General features: G+C 35.5%; 1 protein-coding gene across 1 annotated transcript in view; it reads left to right on the forward strand.

The window, feature by feature from the left end:
• LOC127447415 (alkyldihydroxyacetonephosphate synthase, peroxisomal-like) overlaps nt 1-25,886 on the forward strand; it is a 72,924-nt gene that overhangs the window by 13,345 nt on the left and 33,693 nt on the right. Inside the window, exons 2-11 of the mRNA XM_051709288.1 lie at nt 5,629-5,718; nt 9,397-9,487; nt 9,572-9,692; nt 10,583-10,657; nt 13,166-13,237; nt 13,318-13,397; nt 17,222-17,302; nt 18,549-18,674; nt 18,845-18,953; nt 25,022-25,149. Coding sequence (XP_051565248.1) covers nt 5,629-5,718; nt 9,397-9,487; nt 9,572-9,692; nt 10,583-10,657; nt 13,166-13,237; nt 13,318-13,397; nt 17,222-17,302; nt 18,549-18,674; nt 18,845-18,953; nt 25,022-25,149 — 973 coding nt within the window. The remainder of the gene's footprint in view (nt 1-5,628; nt 5,719-9,396; nt 9,488-9,571; nt 9,693-10,582; nt 10,658-13,165; nt 13,238-13,317; nt 13,398-17,221; nt 17,303-18,548; nt 18,675-18,844; nt 18,954-25,021; nt 25,150-25,886) is intronic.

Here is a 25,886-nt window from a genome sequence, read left to right on the forward strand (position 1 = left end):
TAAGGGCAAAAACTCAGTCCCAGAACAGGAGGTTTGTTGACTGGCTGGGCTGGAGAGGGAAGCCTCAAAGGCCGTGTGGTTCTGGAGCCAGCAGTGAACAGGAATGAGGCTTGTAACAGGAACAAACACACCTAGACATGGAAACATTCCACAATACATTCCGCAACAAAATGGTACAAGACAGAGAACACGGGGGGATTTGAATAAGGAAGCAAACAAAGAGGGTAATGAGGGAAGGCAGGTGTATCTGCTAAACTAATAACAAGGTAAATGAGGGGGCGGGGTGTCACTTTAGACAGCACTGACATGACAGCACATGGTAATGAAAAAGCCAACAAAGCCATGTGCTCACACACAACAAGAAAAACACAAGTGTCAGGATTCAGCCACACAAAAAATAAAAAATAAATAAACAAGATCAATAGAAGTGGCAGGATCCTGACATACACACATACTGGTAAGCTTCCGAGTTTCTTGTACTGCTTCACTGTTTCTTTCAACTACAGTTTAAAAGCAGATCCTCGTCTGTTGTTTTGCATGACTCCAACAAGAACTGAATATCAATAGAGTAGAATTCAATAAGAATCAAAATATTACAAGTATTGCTAGTGTTACACTAGGCTTTGCTTTCAAAAGTAGTAATCGGTCGTTCATGAAGTAGTCTTAGTGAGTGATTTGTTCATTCTGTTGTGGCCGCGCATGTGCAGAATTTTTAGTTTGTGTTTCATTTATTTGCCACATGATAGGCGCGTAGGTACCCATAGGCTCTGTATGGGAAACAGAAATTAGTTCATAATCCCAACCTTCATTAAATACAAGCGGTTGGGTAGGTTTTATTTTTGCCCTTACAGTTAAAGCATATCTGGTATCAAATTTTAGATTCTTTATTCCTTGTAATTTATAATTTTGTGAATATTTCTGTATTTCTGTTCTTTTCCACAACATTGAATCTTGTAATAAACGGTTAGTTTCAATAATGATTTAAACTTTATCTGTATGATGAGAAAAATCACATTCACAATGCAACATGCCTTAAATTCAAGTGCAGTCCTAAACTATTTATAATGGATTTACAACTTTTATCTCCTCTTCAGGAAATAACATAGACTACAAAAGCTATGAGGAAACCCCATATTATTGACTTGAGTATTGAATTGATTTTGAATAAACTTGTGTCCTCAACTTTATGTCCTTAGTGTGAACTGTAGACCTTAATTCAGTATGCCTTACATAATTTTCCATTTACTCTAATTTTACACTTGGCTTAATTCATCATGACAATTCATATGATTTTAAAATGTCATTAATTGTCACACTGACATGTTTTGATCACGATACAAACAACTGCAACACACCGAACTGTAAAGAGAAAAATTTACGAAAGACCAGTAATTGTCAATTGTAAATGAAACTTTTGTCTTCTATGCTGAGCCTAGCGGTCATGTGACAAATATACAAAAGGGAGGTGAACTAATCAATTCTGTTTCCTGTAGAGCATTTGCAGCTCTCACGTGACGAACAAAATTACTTTTCATTTTCATTCATTTTGCTGAACGAGATTCAAAGACCCATATCAGTGAAATTATCCCATCTTCCCATCACTATTCAAAAGCATGGACGCCATCTTCTCTTCTCTGAATGTAACACCTCGACGACACACATCAACAGTGCCCCTCAGTGGACTCAATTGTTACTGCGAGATTTGGTGAGAGGGAAAGTACAGTATAACTCAGTGTTGCTCACGGCAGGCAAATGCGCAAAGGAAAATCAATTTGCGATATTCGAGTAGTGTTTTTAATAGTTGACTAGTTGGTGCAGAACGAGTATTCGATTAATCGAGTACTTGTGCAGATCCCCCTATCTAGTACATCCAATTTGTGAATAAATTGTTCTTTGATTCTGATCTTTTAGTCGATCCAGCTCACAAAACCGATCTGATTGATTCGTTCATGTATCAGACTGATCCGGTTCTTGAGGTTAACTCCCTGACTCAGTGGTCCAGTCACAGACTCACTGGAAGGGAAGGTTATCAGTGAATAACTACTTATTTCGGTCTGTTCCTCAAGCAAAGCTCTCATGACTTTAAAAGACTTGGAATATAGCGCACAAGACTTTAGTGATACTCTTTATGGTGCCTTTTTGTCATTCTTGAGTTTGGAATGACATGATGACAGAGTTTTCATTTTTGGCTGAACTATTACTTTAAGCAATTGTGGGAATTTTTCAGGGTACTATCTATCAATAGATTGATCTGGTAACACATCCACTATCTCACTCTGGTAGATCGACAGTTAGATATTCAGAAAACATCTCTCTTTGTCTCTGTTTCTCTCTGTCTTGTCAGGTCTGGGGCGATTTTTTTTTTCTTTCATTTTTTTTATCTGCTCTTTCGTTTGCTGTGGAGAAGTCTTCATGATTGTCTGTATTTCCCATGCGTTTGATGAGATGTTGTCAGAGTTTGAGTGTCTCTTTTTCTCAGAAGATCAGCAGCAGACCAGCATTCCAGTCTCAGATCACACACTCACGTGTTTCTGCACACTGACACTGTGTGTTTGTAGCTGGAGTCTCCACAGCAGGCGAATTGCTCAAGAGATCACAGCTGCACTACAATCCTGCAGTTATGAACATGTGCTTTAGTTAATGCTGATTGTTAAAGGAACGTTCTGGGTTCAATAAAAAAAAAAAAAAAAAAAAAAAGAAACACAAAATTTTGGTTCCAGTGTGTCAATTACAATGGAAGTGAATGGGGCCAGTTCATAAAAATTTAAATACAAACTTTTAAAAAAGTATAGCCACAAGACATAAACAATTTGTGTTAACTTGATATTAGTGTGATTAAATCACTTACAAACCTTATCTGTGTCAAGTTATATCTGATTTTACAACTTTGTTGTCAGGGCGATGTCGCTGGTAAACCCTGTAATCCCGGTAAACCATCGTATCACACTAAAATCATGTTAACACCTATTGTTTACGTCTTGTGGCTATACTTTTGAAATAGTGTACTGACCCTGTTTACTTTTGTAAGTGCCATTTCGTAACTGCGATTTTTGCTTTTTCTTTTTTGATATATAAACGAGGGAAAAGTTGAGATTGATTTTTTTATGGTAATCAACATTATGCCACAAATGCTTTTGAGTGAGCTGAACTTGGAATATAGAGGCAAGCATCACATTGACCCCGTTTACACCTGGTATTACAATACATCTCGGGTGATCCGATCACATGTGGTCAGGTTACACATCGCTGTTTACAACTGGTCTCTTAAATGCGTATCCTGTGTCCACTTGTGTTCTGATTTGGAGGGGAGGGTCTCTGTTTCATGACGACATACATGAATCACTCTGTCAGTGTGTTACTGCATGATATTAAAGCACAACAAAGTCAGGAAAGACAAAGAAAGCGCAGAAAAAAATGGAGCACTGTTTCTCCTAGATGCGGTTGAAATTTAACCTAAGCACAAACGCAACATGTCAAGCAGAATTATCTGTTATTTTGGTGGATTACCTGAATTAAATGAGCTTGGCGTTCGTGATTGTCATCTGTGTTGATATCAGACAAACTAAAGAAGATCTGTTGTGCTCTCGTGATTGTGTATGTATCCGCTTTTTTACATTTTCTGATCGTACGGATATGTCCTTTTAAAGCCGCTCATAACCAGCAAAGTTTAAACTCTTGTTTTAGCATAGCAGTTGATTGACAGGTGAGGGTCAATTGTACTTCACTGTTGCCGGGATGCATTCAGGACGGATTAGCGTTTACACCTCAAATGCGATGTGGTCGCATGCATTTTTGACCACATTCGTATGTGGTTTTTGTGATCAGTTTAGACCCTGTTTAGACCTGTATTTAGCTCTGACCACATGTGATTGGATCACCTGAAATGCATCTTAATACCAGGTGTAAACAGGGTCTAAAGGCCTCAGTAAGAGTAGTGCCATATTTACCCGGATATGAATGAAAACTAGAGTAATTGCCTCGCTGGAAATCTCCCAAATCTCCTTTATTTATTATAAGTTATATATATGGTTAAATTAATTTATGAAGATATTAAACTCAATTCAGCTCAACTTCTCTCCCGCATCTGGACTTAGCGCCGCAAATCGCATGCAGTCTACCTAGTGAACTTACCGTGCTGTGTCCAGCTAGTATGTGAAAACTGGATGTTGTCTTGTTGCATTGCTGAATCAGGGGCGTAGCAATCATTTAAAAAGTGAGGCGGACAGAATGATTAGTGCAAGACGAACGTAAATATATAAGATATATATTTTTAGGGCTCTCAATCGATTACAGTTTTTAATTGAATTAAATATATGAATGACCAGTGAATTTTTACTTTAGCATTTACACATTTAGACATTTGCTGTATGAAATACACAGAGTAAACACATTTGACCTGTGAAAAAGTGCATGGGACGAACTTTGGTTTTATTGAAAGTGAGGGGGACACGTCTCCCTCATCCCCCGCGTATTCTACGCTCTTGGATGAAGTAATGTTATGTTTTCTCAGGTCGACAGACAACTACATTGTTTTCAAATCTAAAGTGAAGTGTTCTTGGACAGCTGACACCTCTTGTTGTTATGTGTTCGAACTTCGATTCCTCGTGTGTGGACGTTTCCACGTTACTTTCGATTTGTCGATTAAGCAGTTTTGTAATCGGGGAATTGTTTTAATCAAGTAATCGAATAATCGAATTGTGACAGCTCTGAAAACAAGGTTGTGAGGGATAGAATATCAATGTATCTTCAATAAAATGCACTGTATAAAGCTATATAAAGGTCCTAGTTTAAATCAAATTTGTGTTTTCTGGGTTTTTTTGTTTTACTGAATTTATTTTTCGAATTATGTTTTTTTAAATTGTTTTGTCAGCTGAACGATCAAAACCAATTTAAACAAAAGTACAACCCATTGACGAGACTGTGTCTGTCCCCCACAGCATCCTTTTTTCTTTTTTTTTTTTTTATAGCATGTTACTACTGTGAAGAAGGCCCATTACTGTTGCTCACGCTTGCCGTTGAACAAAACCTCTAACCCTAAGTAATAAGTATTAAACTATGTTTTACTAACATGAATGATATCTCATATCTTGAGACTTGTTGAAGATAGATGTGCTGTTACTTTTCTAAGCAATCAGATTTATCATTTTCACCTAAGGGGTGATGAAAGTGGTGAAATGAAAAAGCCCATAGACTTACATTGACCCTAGCACCATTTACTTTTTCTTTAGAAAAAGCACATTTACTGAAACTGCTATTGACTCTTTCAAACAACTTCTTATCTCTTTTTCTTCTTTATATCAAGAAGACCTTCATAATTTACATAGTAACTTATAACTCGGTCATTTGGTCATGAGTGGTCATTATCATTATGTAAAGTTAGGAGTGGTTCATTCCCACCGCTAGAATGGCCACTATAATTTAAATAGCATATTTGAAGATGTATGTGATAAAGGTTGTATATCATTGATTACTCTATTGGCTATTATAATACAGCATATAAACTATATAAACTGTCTATGTTCTCAATCTCTCTCTCTTTCTCTCTCTCTCTCTCTCTCTCTCTCTCTCTCTCTCTCTCTCTCTCTCTCTCTCTCTCTCTCTCTCTCTCTCTCTCTTTCTCTCTCTCAGGCAGGAGATCATGAAATGGAATGGCTGGGGTTACAGTGACTCGAGGTTCTTTTTTAATAAAATAGGTCAAGCAGAGTTCACAGGGAAAAGGTGAGTATGATGCTCAGGTCATTTTGGAAAGGTCTCAGATTAGCAGCCTGACTGCTGATTTATAAACAGGCCCAGGCAGAATCTGCGGTCTTGTTATTGCATTTTCTGCGTTATTCTGCAGAATGGGTTTAAACCTGATCAAATATGTTAATTGGAACTGAGAGTGCTACATTCTGATTGGTAGCTGCCTGAAAGTATTATATGTTGTAGCGGCATTGTTGTGCCTGATATTCACTTTGATAGTGTTGTTAAAAACAAATGTTACTTTGTACAACCTTCACATACTCGGAATTGCTGTTGGGCGATGGAACACGAGGACAATTGCGTTTCAGACTGTACACTGAACGGAGGATTTAAGAGTTTTCTTATGTTTCAGTATAGACTAACAACTTTTGGAAAATACTTGAAAACGGCAGTGTGGACGGAGAGTGTTTCAAAACCAAAAAACGCTTATTTCAAATGTATCCAGATTATTGTGGCCTAAGAATGAGGGGCGTTCCAATTGTGCGGCGTTCTGTCACTGCAGATTACATGTAGGCCTTCTTATAAAGTATGTTTAGACTGTAAAAATACTCTATGCAAGTATGTGAACGCAGATGATTCTAGCTAAGCAAGCTCGATTTTGTGTGTTGTTGCGTTCCGAAATGTATCAGACTGAAATTCATAACGTGACTCTAGCATCAGGCACAGCATGTCTTAAGTCTTTCAATGCAATGGGATTATTTATTATATTATTTGGGATTTTATGCTATTTTGATTTTATTTAAAGATGTAAATTTCTAAATGTACCATTAATTTGCAGATACAAATAAGCACATTTAAAAAAATTTAATAAAATAAAAATTCTGAACCTACACTTCAATACGTTGAAACATGACGAAAAATTAGAATGTGACATAAATTGGAGGCAGATTGCTGCCATCTGGTGAACAAAATATAAATAACATGACTTGAAAACCATGTCATGCCAGTAACTGCCAGTAGAGAGCTGTAGCCACCTTTGTCAAAGTTTAGCATTTTAAATTGATTTGAAATGTCAGTTTTTGCAGTTAATATCATTAAGCTTGCAATCAAACCTGACCATGGTGTTACAAAGAAGACACAGAACAAGCATTTTTCTACCAATAAATTATTTCAAACATAAAAATGTAATTACTCATTAAATGTATATAAAAATGTCAAGAAAATGAACATCAAGAAACAGAAATGTACTGCAAAATTCTGAAAATTCAATTAGAGTATAAAACAGAAGAATCGGAGTACTGTAAATATTTTGCATGTTTGTGTGTGTGTTCTGCATTGTGGGTGTTATCGTCTCAGCCCTATATTTCTGAGTGTGTGTGTGTTTGGCATTATAACTGATTTATTTGTTTTTGACAAATGTAAAAAAATAATAAAAAAAAGGTTCTGTGTTATTGTCTCACCAGTTCATGTTTGTGTTTATGTGAGTGTGTTAGTGTGTGAGTGGGTGTGTATGTTTTGCACTGAGTATGTTTTAGAGTCTCACCCTGTAATTTCTGTTTTGTTTTTTTTTTTTTTTCTGCTTTGTGGCTGATTTATTGATTGTATTTGACAGATAAAAAAATTGCTCTGTTTTTTAGTCTTTCCCATTCATCTTAAATGGTCGGTCAATTTTGACTGCGAATACCAAAGATGTTGCTTTTTTTTTTTTTTATGACCACTTAGACTTATCGAATCAAGCCCCAATTTTGTATTTATTTTTTGTATGTTCAGATAGCAAATGGAGGAAAAGTCACCTAGTCTTGTACTGCTCAGAAAACGGAAACCATTTTTATTAAAATAGGAAAATTTATTCTGGTCAAAAATGACCGACTACCATAGGAGGGTTAATAATTCTGGAGTTATAGGCACTTCAACCTTGCAAAAACAACACAACAAAGTGTTGTTTTCTTCAAATTTTTGGACACACCATTGGGATATAATGCAATATGGGGTGCTAAAGTCAACTGATTTTATTAATAGACCTACCTATCTTTGTGCAAAGATAAAATAATGAGTGCCACATTTAAATTTTTTTAATTAATTTTTTTATCTGTATTTTTGCACCAAAATTGAAGGCGAAAATTGTTATTTCGCCCCCTCTACAAAAAGTATTGAACAGTTTGACTTTCATTATCATTTATGTACTTTCACCAGTAAAAAAAAAAAAAGAAAGAAAAATCAAAAATACAATTTTGAGCCGAGGATCTCTTTTTGAGTTAACATGGAATGGCCCAATGTCTTTTTGTTGGATTGTTGTGTTTACAATCGCCATGTCAAGAACAAGGCACAAAAGTATTCTTGTTGTATTATTGTAACTGTAAATTAAGATGTCTCACACAGAGTGTGGCACCCAAAACACTGCTATGAGCAATAATATTTAGTACAGTGTGTTCCTTAAATACAGTCGCAAGGACCTACAATACACACACACACACACAGTTACAGAATGTCTCCTCTTCTGTGTAATCATACATGCACAGTGACGATGCATAATCTAACAGAAACCAAGATAGTTTCTCTTGCAAATGTCTTCTTAACACATACAGGATATTCAAATAACACCTTATAATTTAAATAAGAGAGTCATACACATCATGGAATGATTATTATAAGCATATGCCAAGAATTCCTTCAAAATCCTACATTTCGAGTAGCGTACACAAGATGACACTCCAAGAGGACACTTATAAAGTTATCATAACTGCTATAGCAAGTTATCACTTATTTCCTGTTAACAAGCTTCTAGGTGTGAGAACAGAGAAAGAACTAGCACATGACAGTATTACACCACTGCCATGACACAGATGACTGAAATATTTCAGTTGTGTCAGGTTGAAGTTTTCACCTCCTCTGTGGTTGAAATGGTATGTGATGTGCTGCTGACATCTAGTGGCTGCACTCTGCACTGCTGTCGCCTGTCATAGAAAGTGTTTTCAAGTCCATTTCTGTATGATTCTAAACGTTCTATCAGACAAATAATGTCTTTAAGTGGTAATAAATGGAATTGCACCATCTCAGGCTAAGTTAATAAATATTTATATGTGTTGGGATATAATTGTCTTTTATATGGTATCCAGTATCAAGGACAGCACTATATAAATGTAAGACGTTACATCACGTTATGAGGTGCTTATTAGAAAGAAAACTAATTTAATCAATTATTTTGTGTTTACCCTACCAAACCATTGACATGAGTTGATATTTAAGAATGTCTCCTACTGATGTAACAAAAATAAGATGAAGTAAAGACATTTTTCCTAACCTAACCTAAAAAAACAAAAAAAAACAGCTAAATTGTGGTGGTAACGGAGTTGATACCGTATATACTGTATATAATACACTGTATTTGTTTTTCTTTATTTTTTTTTCCTAATATTTGTTGCCAAAATGACAAATAGTAAAAAACAAATAAAAAAATAAAAATCCAAGAAAAGTAATTGGTGTTTAGAAAAATGCCTGTAATGACACTGTACAATTTGGTGTCTTTATTTACACATGTTGATGTTTTGTTGAATTATTTGTGTGATGTGTAATGCAGACACTATTATCAGCCGCATATGTGTATTGTTTACTGTTACTCAAGCTTGCACAGGTGAAATTTCAATGTTTGCAATGTTGAAAGGTTCTTCCTGTTATGAAATAGCTTAAAATATGTTTGGGTGTTGTTGGTTTTAGGTATCGGCTGAGTGGGCTGATTTTGCCGAGTTTGAAGGACTGGTTTGAGGGCACTTTTGGAGCTAATTTACAACATAAATCTCCTGCTACAGTAAGTGGACAGTAACTTGACCTCTACCAGACTCTTGTTTCATGTGTGTTCATGTGTGTAATGTGTGCACATGTTATCTTCTAGCCCACTCTGAATTTAAGTGCAGTTGCGCCTCCTAACCTGAATGAGCCATTCATTGAGGAACTAAAAGCAGTGGGCGTGGCCATGTCACATGATCCAGAGGATCGGGTTTTCAGAGCTCATGGTAAAGAACCACCACCACCACACGTTTCACCCGTCTGTTTCACCCCAAAATCAAAAGAAAAAAATAGAAATTGTATATTTTGCTCTAATAAAATTCTATCTGTCCATCTATCCGTCTGTCTGTCTGACAGTAATTTACTCAAATACTTTGAGATTTTAGAGGGAAATACGACAAATATTTTTTTTCTTTTTTCTTTCTTTCTTATTCTTGTCTTTTTTCTTTTTTAATGTTCCTTTCTTTTTTCTTTTTCTATTTTCTATTTCTTTTCTTTCTTTCTTTTTCTTTTCTATGTGTTTAATTTTTTGGTTCTTTTTTTCTTTGTATTTTCTCCTTTCTCTTTTATTCTTTATCTTTCTTCTTTTTCTTTTTTCTTCTAAACTATTTTCTTTTATATTTTTTATCTATCTTTTCTTTTTTCTTTTCTTTCATTCTTCTTTTTCTTTCTTTCTTTTTTCTCTTTCTTTCTTTTCCTTTTCTATTTGTTTCATTTTTTTTCTTTGTATTTTCTCCTTTCTCTTTTATTTTTTATCTTTTTTATTTATTTATTTTTTCTTTCTTTTTTAATTTGTAAAATACATTTATAACAATTTACTATTATGTAATGGAACATTTATCATTTATTTCCTTATATTTTTTTGAAAGGATAGAGCATTGCTGAAGTCTGATTTCAAGTCAATATTTTACATCATAGAAGTTTTTTGTAGTGAACATACATAAAAGTTTGTGAACCTCCTGCTTTATGGTGTTGCCATATTTGTACCATGTATTTTAGCATTTTGTTATTTTTGTGCCTGATTTTCTTTCTTTTCTTTTCTTTTTTTTTTTTTACTATTCATGACCAAATACCATAACAGTATGAACTAAATATCTTCTTGTTTTCTTTTTCTCAGGACACTGCCTGCATGAAATCTTTGCCCTGCGTGAGGGGAGGATAGGACGGGTGCCGGACATGGTGGTTTGGCCGAGTGAGTGGCTGCAAATGGTTAACATTAGTTTAAGTGCACCAGTGGCTGAATGCTAATTAATATTCATGAGGTACAGCTTTAATTAGAGGGAATTGCGAATTTTGCCACCAGTGACACTCTGCCGGCCAGAGTAGCTGCTTGCTGATTGGCGGATTTCTGACAATACCCATTTCACCACGCAAAGGAGCTCTGATTGATGGCTGAGCTTTAATGAGCACAGTCCCGTGTGGGCAGCAAATCATGTGCCTCCCCTTTTTATGCCTTTCTCCTGAACATTCTCTATCTCTGAGAATTCATTCTTTGTATCCTAACATCCAGGACTAAATCAGAGTATCCCATCTTTTGCGATTTGTGTTTTGTAGATGTAGAAAAATCAATCTCAGTCTTTGTAAATTGGTTGATCTGTTACCTGATCTGAACACATTTAAAGAAATCGAATCAAAATTGACCCTATTTGCTTTTTTATTTAATGTTCCTGGTCTTATTGCGTCTGATTCATCAGTGTACGTTATTCTTAAAAAAAAGTAACAATTTCCTGCGCCTCTGAAAATACTTTTTCTTTACAGCTGAGGTAGCCAAGGCTACGTGAGCAGGTTATAATAATATTAAACAATAGTATTATAGCTAGGGATGGGACGATATGGTTCGATATACGATATGAGGTTCAAGATTCGATATAATCTCGATTCAACATAATAACACTTAAATGACTAAATATTACAGAAAATGTTTTATGTTCTAAAAAATGTTTGAGCAAAAAGTACAAAAATTCGGCATTATATTAATTAATATTATATCATGAAATGTTGTATATAATAATGATATGAGCTATCACTGTTTTAAATAATGTGTACAATTTACAAGTAAAAACATTGAGTTTACATTCATTTGTACTAGAAATGTTTAAAAGGTTCAACAAACATCAATGAGAATCTCTAAAATTTCTTTAGCGCATCCATGCTGTGTGAGATTAAAATTACTATTTTTTTATCTGACTGTAAAGAACTGAAAGGATATTAAGACACATTATTCAATGAAAGTGGAGTGTGCCTCATCTTTGATGGACACACATTACACGGAGGAAACAATCCGCTTTCATCTCAAGCACTTTTCATCAAAACAATGGGATTTTCAAGGTATACCAGTTCTTACATTTCGAAAAGCTAAATTCAAGCATTTTAAGCACTTTAAGGACTTTGTGTGAACCCTGTAAACAGTGTAGAAAAAAGTGCAGTAGTGGTAAAATCAAGCGATAGAGAGATTATGATGATTGATGGGTCATTTAATTTATGATCACATGGACAGAAAACAATGTTGCAAATTTTGAAATATCGAGCCATTTATTTATCATTGTTTTGGTGCGTGATATACCAAAATTCAATATATTGTCCCATCCCTAATTATAGCCTATTTCAAGTCTACATCACAATCCAATCAAATCTCAGAGGATGAAAACAAGTCCCACCTTTCATTATTTCCTTCTGAATATTCAGTTTCACTCAGAAATACTTTACAATGGAAGTGGTTCTCAATTATTTTAGGATCACACCTCACTTTGAAACTAAAAAAACGTTTGGGTTGGGGAAAAAATCTACTTAGAAACTGCATTTTCTTTCAGCTTCATATAACTGTTTCTGATGAATCACGTCAGAAGTAATACAAAAAAATACACTATTCATTGAAAATGTAATAATTTTTTGTCACTTGACCTACATTGTTCTGTTATTTTCTGGATCCTTTACTACAAAAAAGGCATACTAAAGGAACAATGTTAAAGGAATAGTTACCTAAAAATAAAAAATTGTCAACTCTCAAGACATTTCAAACCAGCATAACTTTTTTCATTGTTGGAACACAAGAATGGGAGATGAGAGGATCGTGATCGTGACTGTCAAGCTCGAAAATCCTCATTAAAACCGCCTATTTTACTTGTGCGCTATATTTCAAGGAGGAGAAGACAAAAGTTGCAAGAGAAGCAAAAATTGTGTACAGCTTCATTGGTTCTTGCGTGTATTGTTGCTGCAGCACATTTAAATGTGTGATAGGGGAACGAGATTTGAAAACTAGGGTAGTCTTTCGCGCCCCTCTTGTAATACGCGCCGCAGAACTACTGCAGTTCTACATGAATGGTTAGTTCACACACACACACACACACACACACACACACACACACACACACACACACACACACACACACACACACAAAAATTCTGTCATAATTTATTCACCCCCATTTCAAACTCATATGACTTTCTGTCTTCGTGAAACACAAGGAAACATTTTGAGCAACTCATTTTCCGTAAATTGAAAGTGAATGGTGACTGAGGCTGTCAGTCCCTAACATTCTGTCTAACAGTATCTCATCTGTTCCATGGAAGAAAGAAAGTCATAAAGGTTTGGAACGGCATGAGGGTGAGTAAATTATGACAAAATTATTGTGTAAGCTTAGCACTGCTTTTATTTTTATGAATGAGATCTAATGTATTTATCCAGATTTCATTTTTGCAGGCTGTCACAAGGATGTGGAGAAGATTGTGGAACTGGCTTGTAAACACAACACTTGCTTGATACCATACGGAGGCAAGTACTTAAGTAAAGGACACACAGACAAAGAATTTTTCGATATCTCTGTGCATCTCACTCTCTCTTTCTCTGATCAGGTGGTACGAGTGTGTCCAGTGCTCTAGAGTGCCCCCATGAGGAGACTCGCTCCATTGTGTCTTTGGACACATCTCAGATGGTGAGTAAACGCTGACATGGACACATACAGCGGGGACCAAAAATTTGAGACCACTAAAAAAATGTACATATTTTATTTTTAAATAATCTTTTTTGGGTTAATTATTTTATCAGCATAACGATATAAGAAATAGTGCAGAATCTTAGGTATTTTTATGTTCATTTTATTTTATAATGTTTCTTTATAATGTTTGTTTTTCTTTTCTTTTTTCCTGAGTTGAAATCAGATCAGATACATGTGTGTGCACACTGGAACAGCACACGGTGTCAGTTCCCCTCTCTTTCTTTCACTTTCTTTCATTTTCTCCTCTCAGTGTGTTTCATCTCTGGCTATGACCTGTTGTAGGGGTCGTGGGGTCATGCACATGAAAGGAAGTGACTCATAAGCACGGTTGTTTTATGAGTGCAGTGGCTTGATTGATAGTGGAGGGGCGGAGCCATCTGTGGAGACAGGGCTGTTTCCTAAAGTGTATTTAACCCCGCGGGAAACCAGGGGACAAACGCAGGTTAACATTGACAATCTCTGAATCAGACACCGGCTAATGCCCTGGCTGCAGGGTGAAGGTGTGATTATATGTGTGTTTTTATTGTTGAACGGAGCTCTAAATGTGCTGACTTGTCAGCAAAAAAGCATTACAGTTCGGCAGACATTAGACAGGACTTCAAACAGCTGTTTGTGTTGCAGTGGTTTGTGGTTTATACCTGGACACACACACACACACACACAGTGACCTCTCTCTGTCCTGATGCTGTAAGCTCAGATATGTGGGCTGAGTTCAACAGCAGTGAATCAGTTTGACATGTGGATTTCATGGAGCCCTGCAGATATGCTCACAATGTCAGTCTTTGCACTTTCATCAAAATCTCTTACTCTCTCTCTGAATCTCTCTGACTTGCTCTTTCTCACTCTCATTCTAGTGTAGAAACACTCTAGTGTACTCAGAATCTCTCTTTTCTTTCTGTATGTGTTTATAATCTGACTCATGTATTGTGTTGTATAGCGCACATTCTGCTTAAGCAATAAGCCACAAGAGGCTGTGCATTACTGTGATTTTTTTTTTTTTTTTTTTTTTTTTTACACCTATATGATGCAGAGCTGTACCTACAACAGTTCCCACAGGCCAGTACATATGGCAGTAAAGATTGTTTCCTATTCTACTCTATTCTGCTCTGTGCTATTTTATTGTTTTCCGCTCTGTATGATTCTATTCTAGTCCTGTCTAGTCTAGTCTATTGTACTTTTATTCTACTCTGTTCTATTCTAATCTATACTGCTGCATTCTGTTGCAGTCTTTTTTGCTCTGTACTATTCTGTTCTTATTCTGTACGGTTCTGTGTTTATTCTATTGTATGCTTCTATTCTATTGCTTTAAATTCTATTCTGGTCTGTTCTATCCTGTTTTACTCTTATTTAATTCTATTGTGTTCCAGTCTATTCTATTCTACTCTATTCTGCTCCGTACTATTGTTGTTTTCGGCTCTATTTTATTCTATTCTATTCTATACTGCTGAATTCTATTGTATTCTATTCTGTTCTGTTTTCTTCAGTTGTATTCTATTCTACTCTTTTCTACTGTATACTGCTACACTCTATATATTGTATTCCGCTCTGTTTTATTCAGTTCTATTCTATTCTGCTCTATTCTGCTCTGTACTATTCTTTTCTGTTCTATGCTGTACTGTTCAGTTCTATTCTATTCTATTGTAAACTTATTCTATTCTGTTGTACTCTTATTTTATTGTGTTGTGATTAGTTATATTCTATTCTACTCTATTCTGCTTTGTACTGTTTTTTCTGTTCTATGCTGTACTGTTCAGTTCTATTCTATTCTATGCAGTTCTATTCTGTATTTTTATTTTATTCTATTGTGATCAGTTATATTCTATTCTACTCTATTCTTCTCTGTACTATTGTTGTATTCAGTTCTATTCTATTCTATACTGCTGCATTCTATTGCATTCTGTTTTGCCCTGTTTTTTCAGTTCTATTCTGTTCTACTCTATTCTGTTCTGTTCTATTCTGTTGTGCTTATTTTATTCTATCATGTCCTCATCTACTCTGTCGTTCTATTCTGTACATCTGTGTTCTATTGCATTGTATTCTGATCTGTTCTGTTGTCATCTGTTCCATTCTGTTGCACTCTAATTCTATTCTATCCTTTTCTGCTTTGTTCTATCCTGTTGTTCTATTCTATACTGCTGTGTTCTATTGCATTCTATTCTAAACTGTTTTTCTTACTCATTTCTATTGTATTCTATTGTACACTTATTCTTTTCTACTGTAGTCTATTGTACTCTTATTCTTTTCTATTGTATTCTATTGTACTCTTATTCTTTTCTATTGTATTCTATTGTACTCTTTTTGTTTTCTACTGTATTCCATTATACTCTTATTCTTTTCTACTGTAGTCTATTGTACTCTTATTCTTTTCTACTGTATTCTATTGTACTCTTAGTCTTTTCTATTGTACTCTTATTCTTTTCTATTGTATTCTATTGTACTCTTTTTGTTTTCTACTGTATTCCATTATACTCTTATTCTTTTCTGCTGTAGTCTATTGTACTCTTATTCTTTTCTATTGTATTCTATTGTACTCTTATTCTTTTCTATTGTATTCTATTGTACTCTTATTCTTTTCTATTGTATTCTATTGTACTCTTATTCTTTTCTATTGTATTCTATTGTACTCTTATTCTTTTCTACTGTAGTCTATTGTACTCTTATTCTTTTCTATTGTATTCTATTGTACTCTTATTCTTTTCTATTGTATTCTATTGTACTCTTTTTGTTTTCTACTGTATTCCATTATACTCTTATTCTTTTCTACTGTAGTCTATTGTACTCTTATTCTTTTCTACTGTATTCTATTGTACTCTTAGTCTTTTCTATTGTACTTTTATTCTTTTCTATTGTATTCTATTGTACTCTTTTTGTTTTCTACTGTATTCCATTATACTCTTATTCTTTTCTGCTGTAGTCTATTGTACTCTTATTCTTTTCTATTGTACTCTTATTCTTTTCTACTGTATTCCATTATACTCTTATTCTTTTCTACTGTAGTCTATTGTACTCTTATTCTTTTCTACTGTATTCTATTGTACTCTTAGTCTTTTCTATTTTATTCTATTGTACTCTTAGTCTTTTCTATTGTACTCTTATTTTCTATTGTATTCTATTGTACTCTTTTTGTTTTCTACTGTATTCCATTATACTCTTATTCTTTTCTGCTGTAGTCTATTGTACTCTTATTCTTTTCTATTGTATTCTATTGTACTCTTATTCTTTTCTATTGTATTCTATTGTACTCTTATTCTTTTCTACTGTATTCTATTGTACTCTTATTCTTTTCTATTGTATTCTATTGTACTCTTATTCTTTTCTACTGTATTCTATTGTACTCTTATTCTTTTCTATTGTATTCTATTGTACTCTTATTCTTTTCTACTGTATTCCATTATACTCGTATTCTTTTCTATTGTATTCTATTGTACTCTTTTTGTTTTCTGTTGTATTCATTTCTAATCTCTTTTGTTCTATTCCACTCCTTTTCTAGTCCATTGTATTTAGTTCTGTTCTATTCTATTGTACGCTAATTCTAATATATTATATTGTATTTGACTCTTTCTCTATCCTATTCTTCTCTGTTCTATTCTTTTATGCTCTGCGCTATTGTATTGTATTCTACTATGTTCTTATTCTATTCTAATTCTGTTCTATTCTTTCTCACTCTCTCTCCCATTGAGTGATAAATCTGACATTCCTTGTTTAACTGAGAGGTTTCCATTAGTTTGACCTGTCATGTTATTTTTTGTATTTTTTTATAGAACCGAATACTGTGGATTGATGAGAAGAATCTCACAGCTCATGTGGAGGCTGGAATCATTGGACAGGATCTAGAGAGACAGGTCAGTGATATGCAGTATGATCTTAAAACAAGTATAAAAAAAACTAGTTCAATTCTAAGCAGAGAGTTTTCTGCAGGTCCCAAATGTTTTATTTGTGTATTTGTGCATTTGTGTATTTGTATTTGTTTGTGTGTATAAAGGCATTCATGTTCAAGAGTAAAAACAGGTAGTTTGCTTGTGCCTTCCTGTCTGTCCACAAATACACAAACACACAGCAGATGGCCCAAACTAATGTCGAGAAATGGCACTGGTACTAATGGTGTGATGAAGAGTATTGTGCATCTGCTTGACATGCATCACAGTCAGCCCATCACTGTGTGTGTGTGTGTGTGTGTGTGTGTGTGTGTTAATGCAGGATACATCGTTTGCACAGATGGCAGAACATTAAAGTTTGTATTTGTATTTCTAGGGGCTGTAGTTAAAAAAATCACCTGGAGTGTGTTTTTTATCTGAGACTGATCAATAACACTATGAGCTCTCTCACGCTCACACAAACTGCACTGTGAGTTCTGACCACAGGAGACAGATCTGTAACACTTCATAGAGCCCGAATACCACTGTTTGTCCAGAAACACATTTCCTGTGAGGCTGTTATGTTTTATTGACCATATTGCATTTAGAATTTTTATTATAACATGGATCGTTTCAGTCCTGGATGCTGATTGGACAAGCCATGCTAAAACACACACAGTTTAGTAACAACTGAGAGGCAAACACACCTGTTCATCTGTGTTCTGTAATTAGCACCCCAAATCTCCAGTCACTGCAGGGTATATCACTGAACAGCACCAATAGAGGCCTTACATCTTAAATTACATTTTAGGGCCTATATCTTCTAGAGGAAGGATGGCACTTAATACATTTTCTTATAAAATAAAATTTTAATGAAAACGTATGTCCATATTTCTATTATGCTGTAACTGTTTTTATAAGCAAAAAGGCAATTGAGGCTGCTCTTTGTTTATATATATATATATATATATATATGTTTATGGACTGGCCCCATTCACTTCCATTGTAAGTGCCTTACTGTAACAGAGATTTTTTTCAATAAACGAGGGACAAGTTGAAAATATTTTCTGTGGTAATCTTCATAATGCAACAAATGCTGTCAATTGAGCTTAGCTTGAACCTGGAATATCCTTTTAAATGTTTTTTATATATACAGCCCTGTCTGACTTAATTGTAATTTTCAATAAGGGTTTCTGAGATTATGTTGTGGATCTGTATGTGTGTTTTTATGCAGCTGAATGAGAGCGGTTACTGCACGGGACATGAGCCGGACTCAATGGAGTTCAGTTCTCTGGGCGGATGGGTGGCGACGAGGGCGTCGGGCATGAAGAAGAACATATATGGCAACATCGAGGATCTGGTATGTTCGTCGATCTCTATCAATCACACAAACACACATGCCCACACACGCGCAGCTGTGTTACCAAACTAGAGTTTGGAACAGAGCCTGTGAACAAGTAAATCAGATTCAGCCTCACACACACCGTGTTGTTCTTTTATGTTACCTGTGATCTTGCTTTTTGTTCACAGGTGGTGCATATAAAGATGGTAACCCCTAGAGGAGTGATTGAGAAGAGCTGTCTGGGGCCCCGCATGTCCACTGGGCCCGACATACATCACTTCATACTGGGCTCAGAAGGTACGAACATGTGTTTTTGTGTGTTTTATGTGTCTTAAGGTTTGGATTTTTCAAGTGAATCTCACAAAAGTTCATATTTTACCACAAAATAAAAATCAGTAAATAATGATTTATATTGTGCTTAAATAAAATGATGCCTATTTTGTAGATATTTACAAAAAGAAGCTCAAGTTAATAGTTTTTTTCCAGAGGCATTACAGTACGGAGACATTTTTTTGGTTTACAATTATTGGAATTGGACAATTGGATCTCGACAATCAAACTTGCATGACTTTTTGTTTGTTGTTTATGTTGGTTTGGATATTATCTGAGGTCAGCTGGCTTGCAGTTGCCTATACAGGATAACCAGTAGAGGCAGTGTACAGTGTTCTGCTTGATGTCAGTAACACACACACATACCTACAGGTCTGCTGTAGCACATACAGTAACTGGTGCATTACAGGAGGATTAACAGTATCCTAAAAGTCATTAAGCCATTAATGAAGCCTTAAATTGATTCAAATGCATCATAATTTCATCTTTGCATTTTCTAGTATGATCTTGTGCTTTTTATGGCTCATATTTATGAATTCTTTGTGGGAGGATGAATATTTACCAGGATTAATCTGAATTAATTAAGCATTCATGATTTTATTAGGAAGGACATCTGGCTTTTTTTAATGGCTTTGCAATGTCAGAGGCATTTAGACACGGGCCCATTTCACCCTTTCCCCTCTTAGACACTAAAGTTCACATGACAGATTTATTGTTGTTGTTTCTGAGGCATGAGATCTTTAGATGTAAGGACTCTCAGAGGTGTGGGTGTGTGCTTTATAGTAAACTCGGTTATTGGCATACATTTAAAGAAATATTCTAGGTTAAACTTAAGTGCTATCTACAATATCGCCACAGAAAATATTGTCAATGATAGCACATGACCAGAAGTCATCCACCTAGAAAAGTAGTCCTACCTCAAAAGATTGATTTAGACAACTTTACTGATCAAATATCGCATACATTTGTCTGTTTACTTGCCCCATAGACTTCCATTGAAAGTGCATTACTGTAAACAAGTGTTTTTTTCTGAAGAAAATGTGAGTGGTGCCTGTGCAACACTCGCTGCCACGATAGGGTGTGGTAGGTGGTTGCCGGGGCATTGCTATGTGGTTGTTAAGCTGTTGTAAGTGTGTTGCTACACGGTTGCTAGGGTGTTATAACTGGTTGCTTGGTCATTGCTAGGTGGTGCTTGCCCATGCAGAAGTAGTCACCATGATGCTAGGGTGCTGTAGGTGGTTTTCAGGGTGTTGCTACTGTTAGCCCTTTTCCACCAAAATGCGATGGTCCTCGTGTCGAGCCAATGATCGGCTGGTCCATGGCCAGGGCAATCTGGAGTTTATCGCAAACCGGCAACGCTTTTCCACAGACTTGAAACCTGAATGGCGACATAACGGGATACGTGGCTACGTGGTAGTTTTACGTGACTATATTACCTGCCCATAAACAAACATGGCGTGTCACAGTGTTTGTGTACAGCTTTTAATCCTGTTTTCAATGCTCAAGACGACAGGTAACGCAATTACATTATTTATTGGGGCTTAACTTGCGGTAACAGTGGAATTGTTATTAGCATTGGTGTAGCAGATGGTTATATTTGGATTTTTGCCATTGCATGTAATATTATTTTTACGTCTTGATTGAGAATCCCACCGGTTTACTAAACAGATAGCCGCGATCTTCCTAACTTAGTGTGTAGCTGGTCAGAAATCCCCTTACTGAACACAAAAATTCACAAATTAAGAGAGAAGAGTGTAGGGAAAGCTAACAAAGTTGGCAAATCCATTAATTACTGAGATCAGCTTCAAAACACCGGCGTGCATCATTTCTTGCTGTAGACTCTTTTTTTTTTTCTTCTTTTCTTTGCGATCTCTCTAGTTTATCTTGGATCTCTGTAAAAGACCATATTGCATGTATAGTGCTTGTTTCCTCCGCGTTTCCCAAACGCTTTTGATGTCTGACATTTTTGTGGGGTTTTTATTGTTGTTATAGAGTGATGAAGTACTTGCATGCAGATGGTAGCTACTGTTGTTGTTGTTAGGTTAATTTTACCTGGTGACGAAACAATCACGCCCTCCGCCCCCTGACATAATCGGTTCCTGCATAGAGACCAGCAAGCTTTTGGGGCTGATGCGGAACCAGATTTTCGAACCCGGAACTGCCTTTTCTATGGTGGAAATGTGCGTAACAGTTTGAGAATTTGCACCGACCCAGGAACCCGCCCCCCCCCAACCATTTTGGTGGAAATGGGCTAACAAAGTGGTTAGTAAAGTGTTGTTAGTGTGTTGCTACATGGTTGCTAGGTGGTCGCCTACTGTCCTAAGTCAAAGTGCACACTCCCACATCTCGATTTCTAATTCTGATGTCTCAGTTAGGGCTGCACAATAATGGCTAAAATAATAAACACAATTATTTTGCTCAAAATTTTAATCACGATTATTCTGTCATTTGAGCACTTTTTTAATTTTATTACAGGGCTGCACAATTTTGACACAAAAAAATAAACAAGTACTTTTTTCACTAAAACAAAACAAACAACTAAATTTAATTCAAACAGCAGCTCTCATGTTGAACAAGGCATTAAGTCATATTTTGCCAATAGAAAGAGTTACTCTGGAGGGTGTTCACACTAGAGTCCTCGATCCCACTTTATATTAGGTGTCTTTAACTACTATGTGCTAACATAAGAATACATACAATGCAGTGTATTTATTGTGTAACTACATTTTGTTCTGCAACATTCTCACTCGATTCACATTTGCTGCTACTGGGGTTGAGGTACAGTAAGGGTTGGGTTAGACATTCACAGAATTTGTTTGTTGAACGTAGAATAAACTGATGAAAGTGATCTTCACTGGTTATTGAGGAGTGTTGGGTTGCTGGAATAAACCCTCTGCCCAGCATGATAAACCCTCATCTAGTGGCACAGCATGCGGTTTCTCTGATGGCTAGTATAAACACTCCACAGGACTTTATCACCAGTTTTACACACTTATACATACATGTGTGCTCTGAACTCAGTAATGAGTGTAGAAGCAGAGACCCAGGGGTCAAAGGTCATGCTGGTGTGGGACAGGAAGCGTGCTGTGCTGTGCTTTGCTCCCCCCAAACGTGTCGTTTTATACTGACCTGCTTTATGTCACAAAACACACCATCTGTAAATCTCTGCTTCCTTTAGAAGAGCAGGAAACTTGAGCTTTCAGGTGAAAATGAACACACAGACCCCCAGCAGAGAGTGTGTGTTTCTCTGGTGGTAATAGACTTTGCTTGGTGTTAAGAACTATTCAAATCATGTGAATCGCAGATGAAAATCTAGAAAATTCAAATGAGAACTAGTTGCATAATGTCAATTTTCGTCATTTTCTAGCAAAGTTTGGATAACTGAACAAAACGAAACACATTCCAGATATGTGAGGGATAATGTACAGTACTGCAAAATAAAACCAGACTGGGGTGATTAGACTCTGACATGAAGCAGAGTGGTCTTACTTTATTTAGCTTTATTTTGCACATAATAATAAATGTGGTACACATTCACATAATAAAACCAGTGTTTTCTGATTACCGTACGAACCAATGACTCCTTATAAGTCGGTTCATTTGAATGTAGTTTGAAGTAATCACTTTTCTTTGCATGATACATTGACTGCATTTATACTATAGCCTATGTCAGCTTTAGCTAGCTAGCCAGCTTTATCAATAGCTGTTAGCTAAATTTGGTGGATGATGACAGTAGCTGTTTATAAAATAGACTGTACATTATAAATATGTTGACACAGTTCAGTATTGATGTGATTCCATCACAACTGTCATTTTGATATATCGATGTGCTATTGTTTTATGATAATAGAATGTATATATTTTCTGTATAACCAAGTTACGTTACACTAATGAATGGGTCTTTTTGCATTATCTTGAACATTGTCTAGCATTCATTTCATGTGTTATTGTAGTTTACCTTGCTGAATAATTACAGATTAACATTGACATTAACCTGACATTTAGTATAAAGAGAAGATCGTTCAAATTATTTCAAAGTTACGAAGCAAGATAGCTTGCAATTCGTCAGCGTTAGCAGGCAAGATCAAGTTAGCTTTTTTTTTTTTTTGGCTTACTCGGAGTTTGTGTAGGAGTCAGTGTTGTGCTGGGAGCCGGACGTTTGCTGGATTCCACCTCTAAGATAACGTTACCTAGTGTTGCAGACTGTCTGTTGTCGCTGTTGAATAGAGGAAGAGAAGCATCGAGGCAAGGCTCTCAGGAGTGTGCATAAACGTCACATCCTTTGGATTTTCCCGGCAAAAGCGACCCGCTCCCTTCGCATGAAAATCAGTCTACAGGCTTTAATAGGCAACCTAGAAAGTCCGGGAAGGACTCATTTTTTAAGTTGCGTTACAAGCCGTTCACGCATTGGCAAAAAAAAGGGTGAATATTACATGAAAAATGCTACATACTGCACATACATTTTATTTTTTTTAAAAACAGAAGGGAAGATATTGCTATGACAAATGTACAGTTACAGCATGTAAGCATCATGTTTTTAACAAAAAAAATAAATAAATCAGGGTTTCACCCATAAAATATGTGTAGACCAATTTTTTTTTCATAGAAACAGCCCAAACTTCCCTTACTAGTTCGGTTATTGTATTGTAGTAGAAAAATGAGTGTCTGTGAGCGAACGATCTAGAGAAAAACCTTTTTAATGATCTTTACGTGGAATCTTTTCACAAAATTCATCATAAAATAGAATAACAGAGGGTAACTGGTGCATATTATGGCCATGCGTAAGGGACAATGACGTGACGCTAATTGTTTTGTCCAAAACTAATAAATAAAAAAAGAAATTAAATACATAAAAAATGCAATTCACACAAAACATTTACTTGAATACACCTCTTCTATGATGAGCATATTTAAAAAAACCCATTTATAGTCATATTGATGTTCATGTGGTGTCAAGAGACAGTAAAAAATAAGAAAATGTCTCAAATGTTTCATGAAAAGCTGAAATTCTAGCAAAAAGAAATGTTGGCATGACAAGTGCAGAATAATCTTTTATTGTTATTTCTTAAAAAAAAAATAAGCAGTGAAACAATTGTTTTTTAAAATATGATTAATTTATGTATTTATAATTATAAAACCGATATTTTTACCTTGAAAAATGCATTTGAAATCTTTTTTGAAATTAATGATTAATTTGTTTATACTCATGTATTCAAGGTGCAAATAAAGTATTATAATACTTTTTACTTGATGGTTAAAGTTTAAAATTGTGTAAAAAAAAAAAATGCTATTAAGGTTTTTCAAAAATGGGACACAAAGATTACATTTCTAAGTGTTTTATACTAGATTTGAAAATGATAACTTATTTTTAACACCTCAGACAAACTTATTTATTTGTTAATGACCCATAAGCTTTAGTTACTTACCTTCCCCCTTGAATTGTTTTTACAAATCAACCACTGTCTGTAATGGAACAGTAAAGGAACCGGATTCGTTTAGAGGAACTGGAACCGAAATCGTTAAATTCCTTAAGGTTCCCATCTCTAGATACGTGAGACATTAAACTAGCTATGTACAGTAGGAAATCTGTTTCCTATTATACAAAAATATTTGACCACAGAATGCTGTGACTGACCAATCAGAATCAAGTATTCCAGAAAGTTATGTCATAAAAGTTTATAGTTTTTGCAGCTTTCTTCCACATATTGGCTTAGCCTTTTCAATCAGTTCACTTTGTAGTGAGAACATTTAAACTATTTTGTAATTTTAAATGTGAATTAGACTGTTCTAGATGGTTCATTACATGAGGATTCATTGTTTTGTTTTTTCGTTTTTTTGATCTGGCTGAAATTTGCTGGAAAAATTAGCACTCAGTGTGAAGAGTCCATTAGTCTGTGTAATACTGAATCAGATCGTCCGTGATCAAACCTCACAATAAAGAAGTCACCGCTATGATACTCTGCTTAGTGAAAATCCTGGCTCATGAGTCCACTGACATGCTGATTATGTGCTTATGATGATGTCTTAATCCACAGGAACTCTGGGAGTGGTGACTGAAGTTACGATGAAGATCCGGCCCATCCCTGAGTATCAGAAATATGGTTCTGTTGTCTTCCCAAACTTCCAGCAGGGTGTGGCGTGCCTGAGAGAGGTGGCCAGACAGGTCTGTATGCGGCCACATTTGACTTGAGAACAGTTTTCTGCTACACTAATAAATTGACATTTTGACGGATACTGATCGCAAGACCATAATATTAATGTTATGGCCAATAACTGACATGATTGATAAGTGTATAAATCTATGATATTTAGTCTGTTTAAAAAATGCATTCATTCTAAACCCCTGTGCTGCATTTGTAGATTTGTAGTGGTTACTAATGTTTGTTGGAATTGTGCAAATGCTTGAACATGCAGTACTTTTCTTTCACAATGCATGTGAACTGCTCACAACCCCATGTGCGTGCACAGAACAGTGCATCAACTGGTTATTCTGAAGCACACACATGCGTGTTTATAAATCTTTCTTTAAATCACAGTCTTTTGCAGTTTAATAATCACATATGACCGTATTGCCATTTCCATGTTATTTTGATTAATTGTGCAGCCCTGAAGAATCGTGAAATTAGTCTGCTGATGCGCTCTTTATGAAACTTAATTTTATGCTTAATTTTAAAAACCATCGTGATTATATTGGGACTATTTGATATATGGCCCAGCCCTATATTGTGTGCCTTTCTACATCTTTAAGTACCTTATATAAAGTAGTGTGCTGGATTTACTGTGTATATTTTTATGTCTTATGACTGAGTATACCTGTCTTTTTAAGAGATACATTGATTTGAAGATTTTGAGATGTGTGTGTTTGTGTTAAATATGAACTGCACCAGGTCTCATTATAGT

This window comes from Myxocyprinus asiaticus, chromosome 10 (assembly GCF_019703515.2).
Source record: "Myxocyprinus asiaticus isolate MX2 ecotype Aquarium Trade chromosome 10, UBuf_Myxa_2, whole genome shotgun sequence".
NCBI lineage: Eukaryota > Metazoa > Chordata > Actinopteri > Cypriniformes > Catostomidae > Myxocyprinus > Myxocyprinus asiaticus.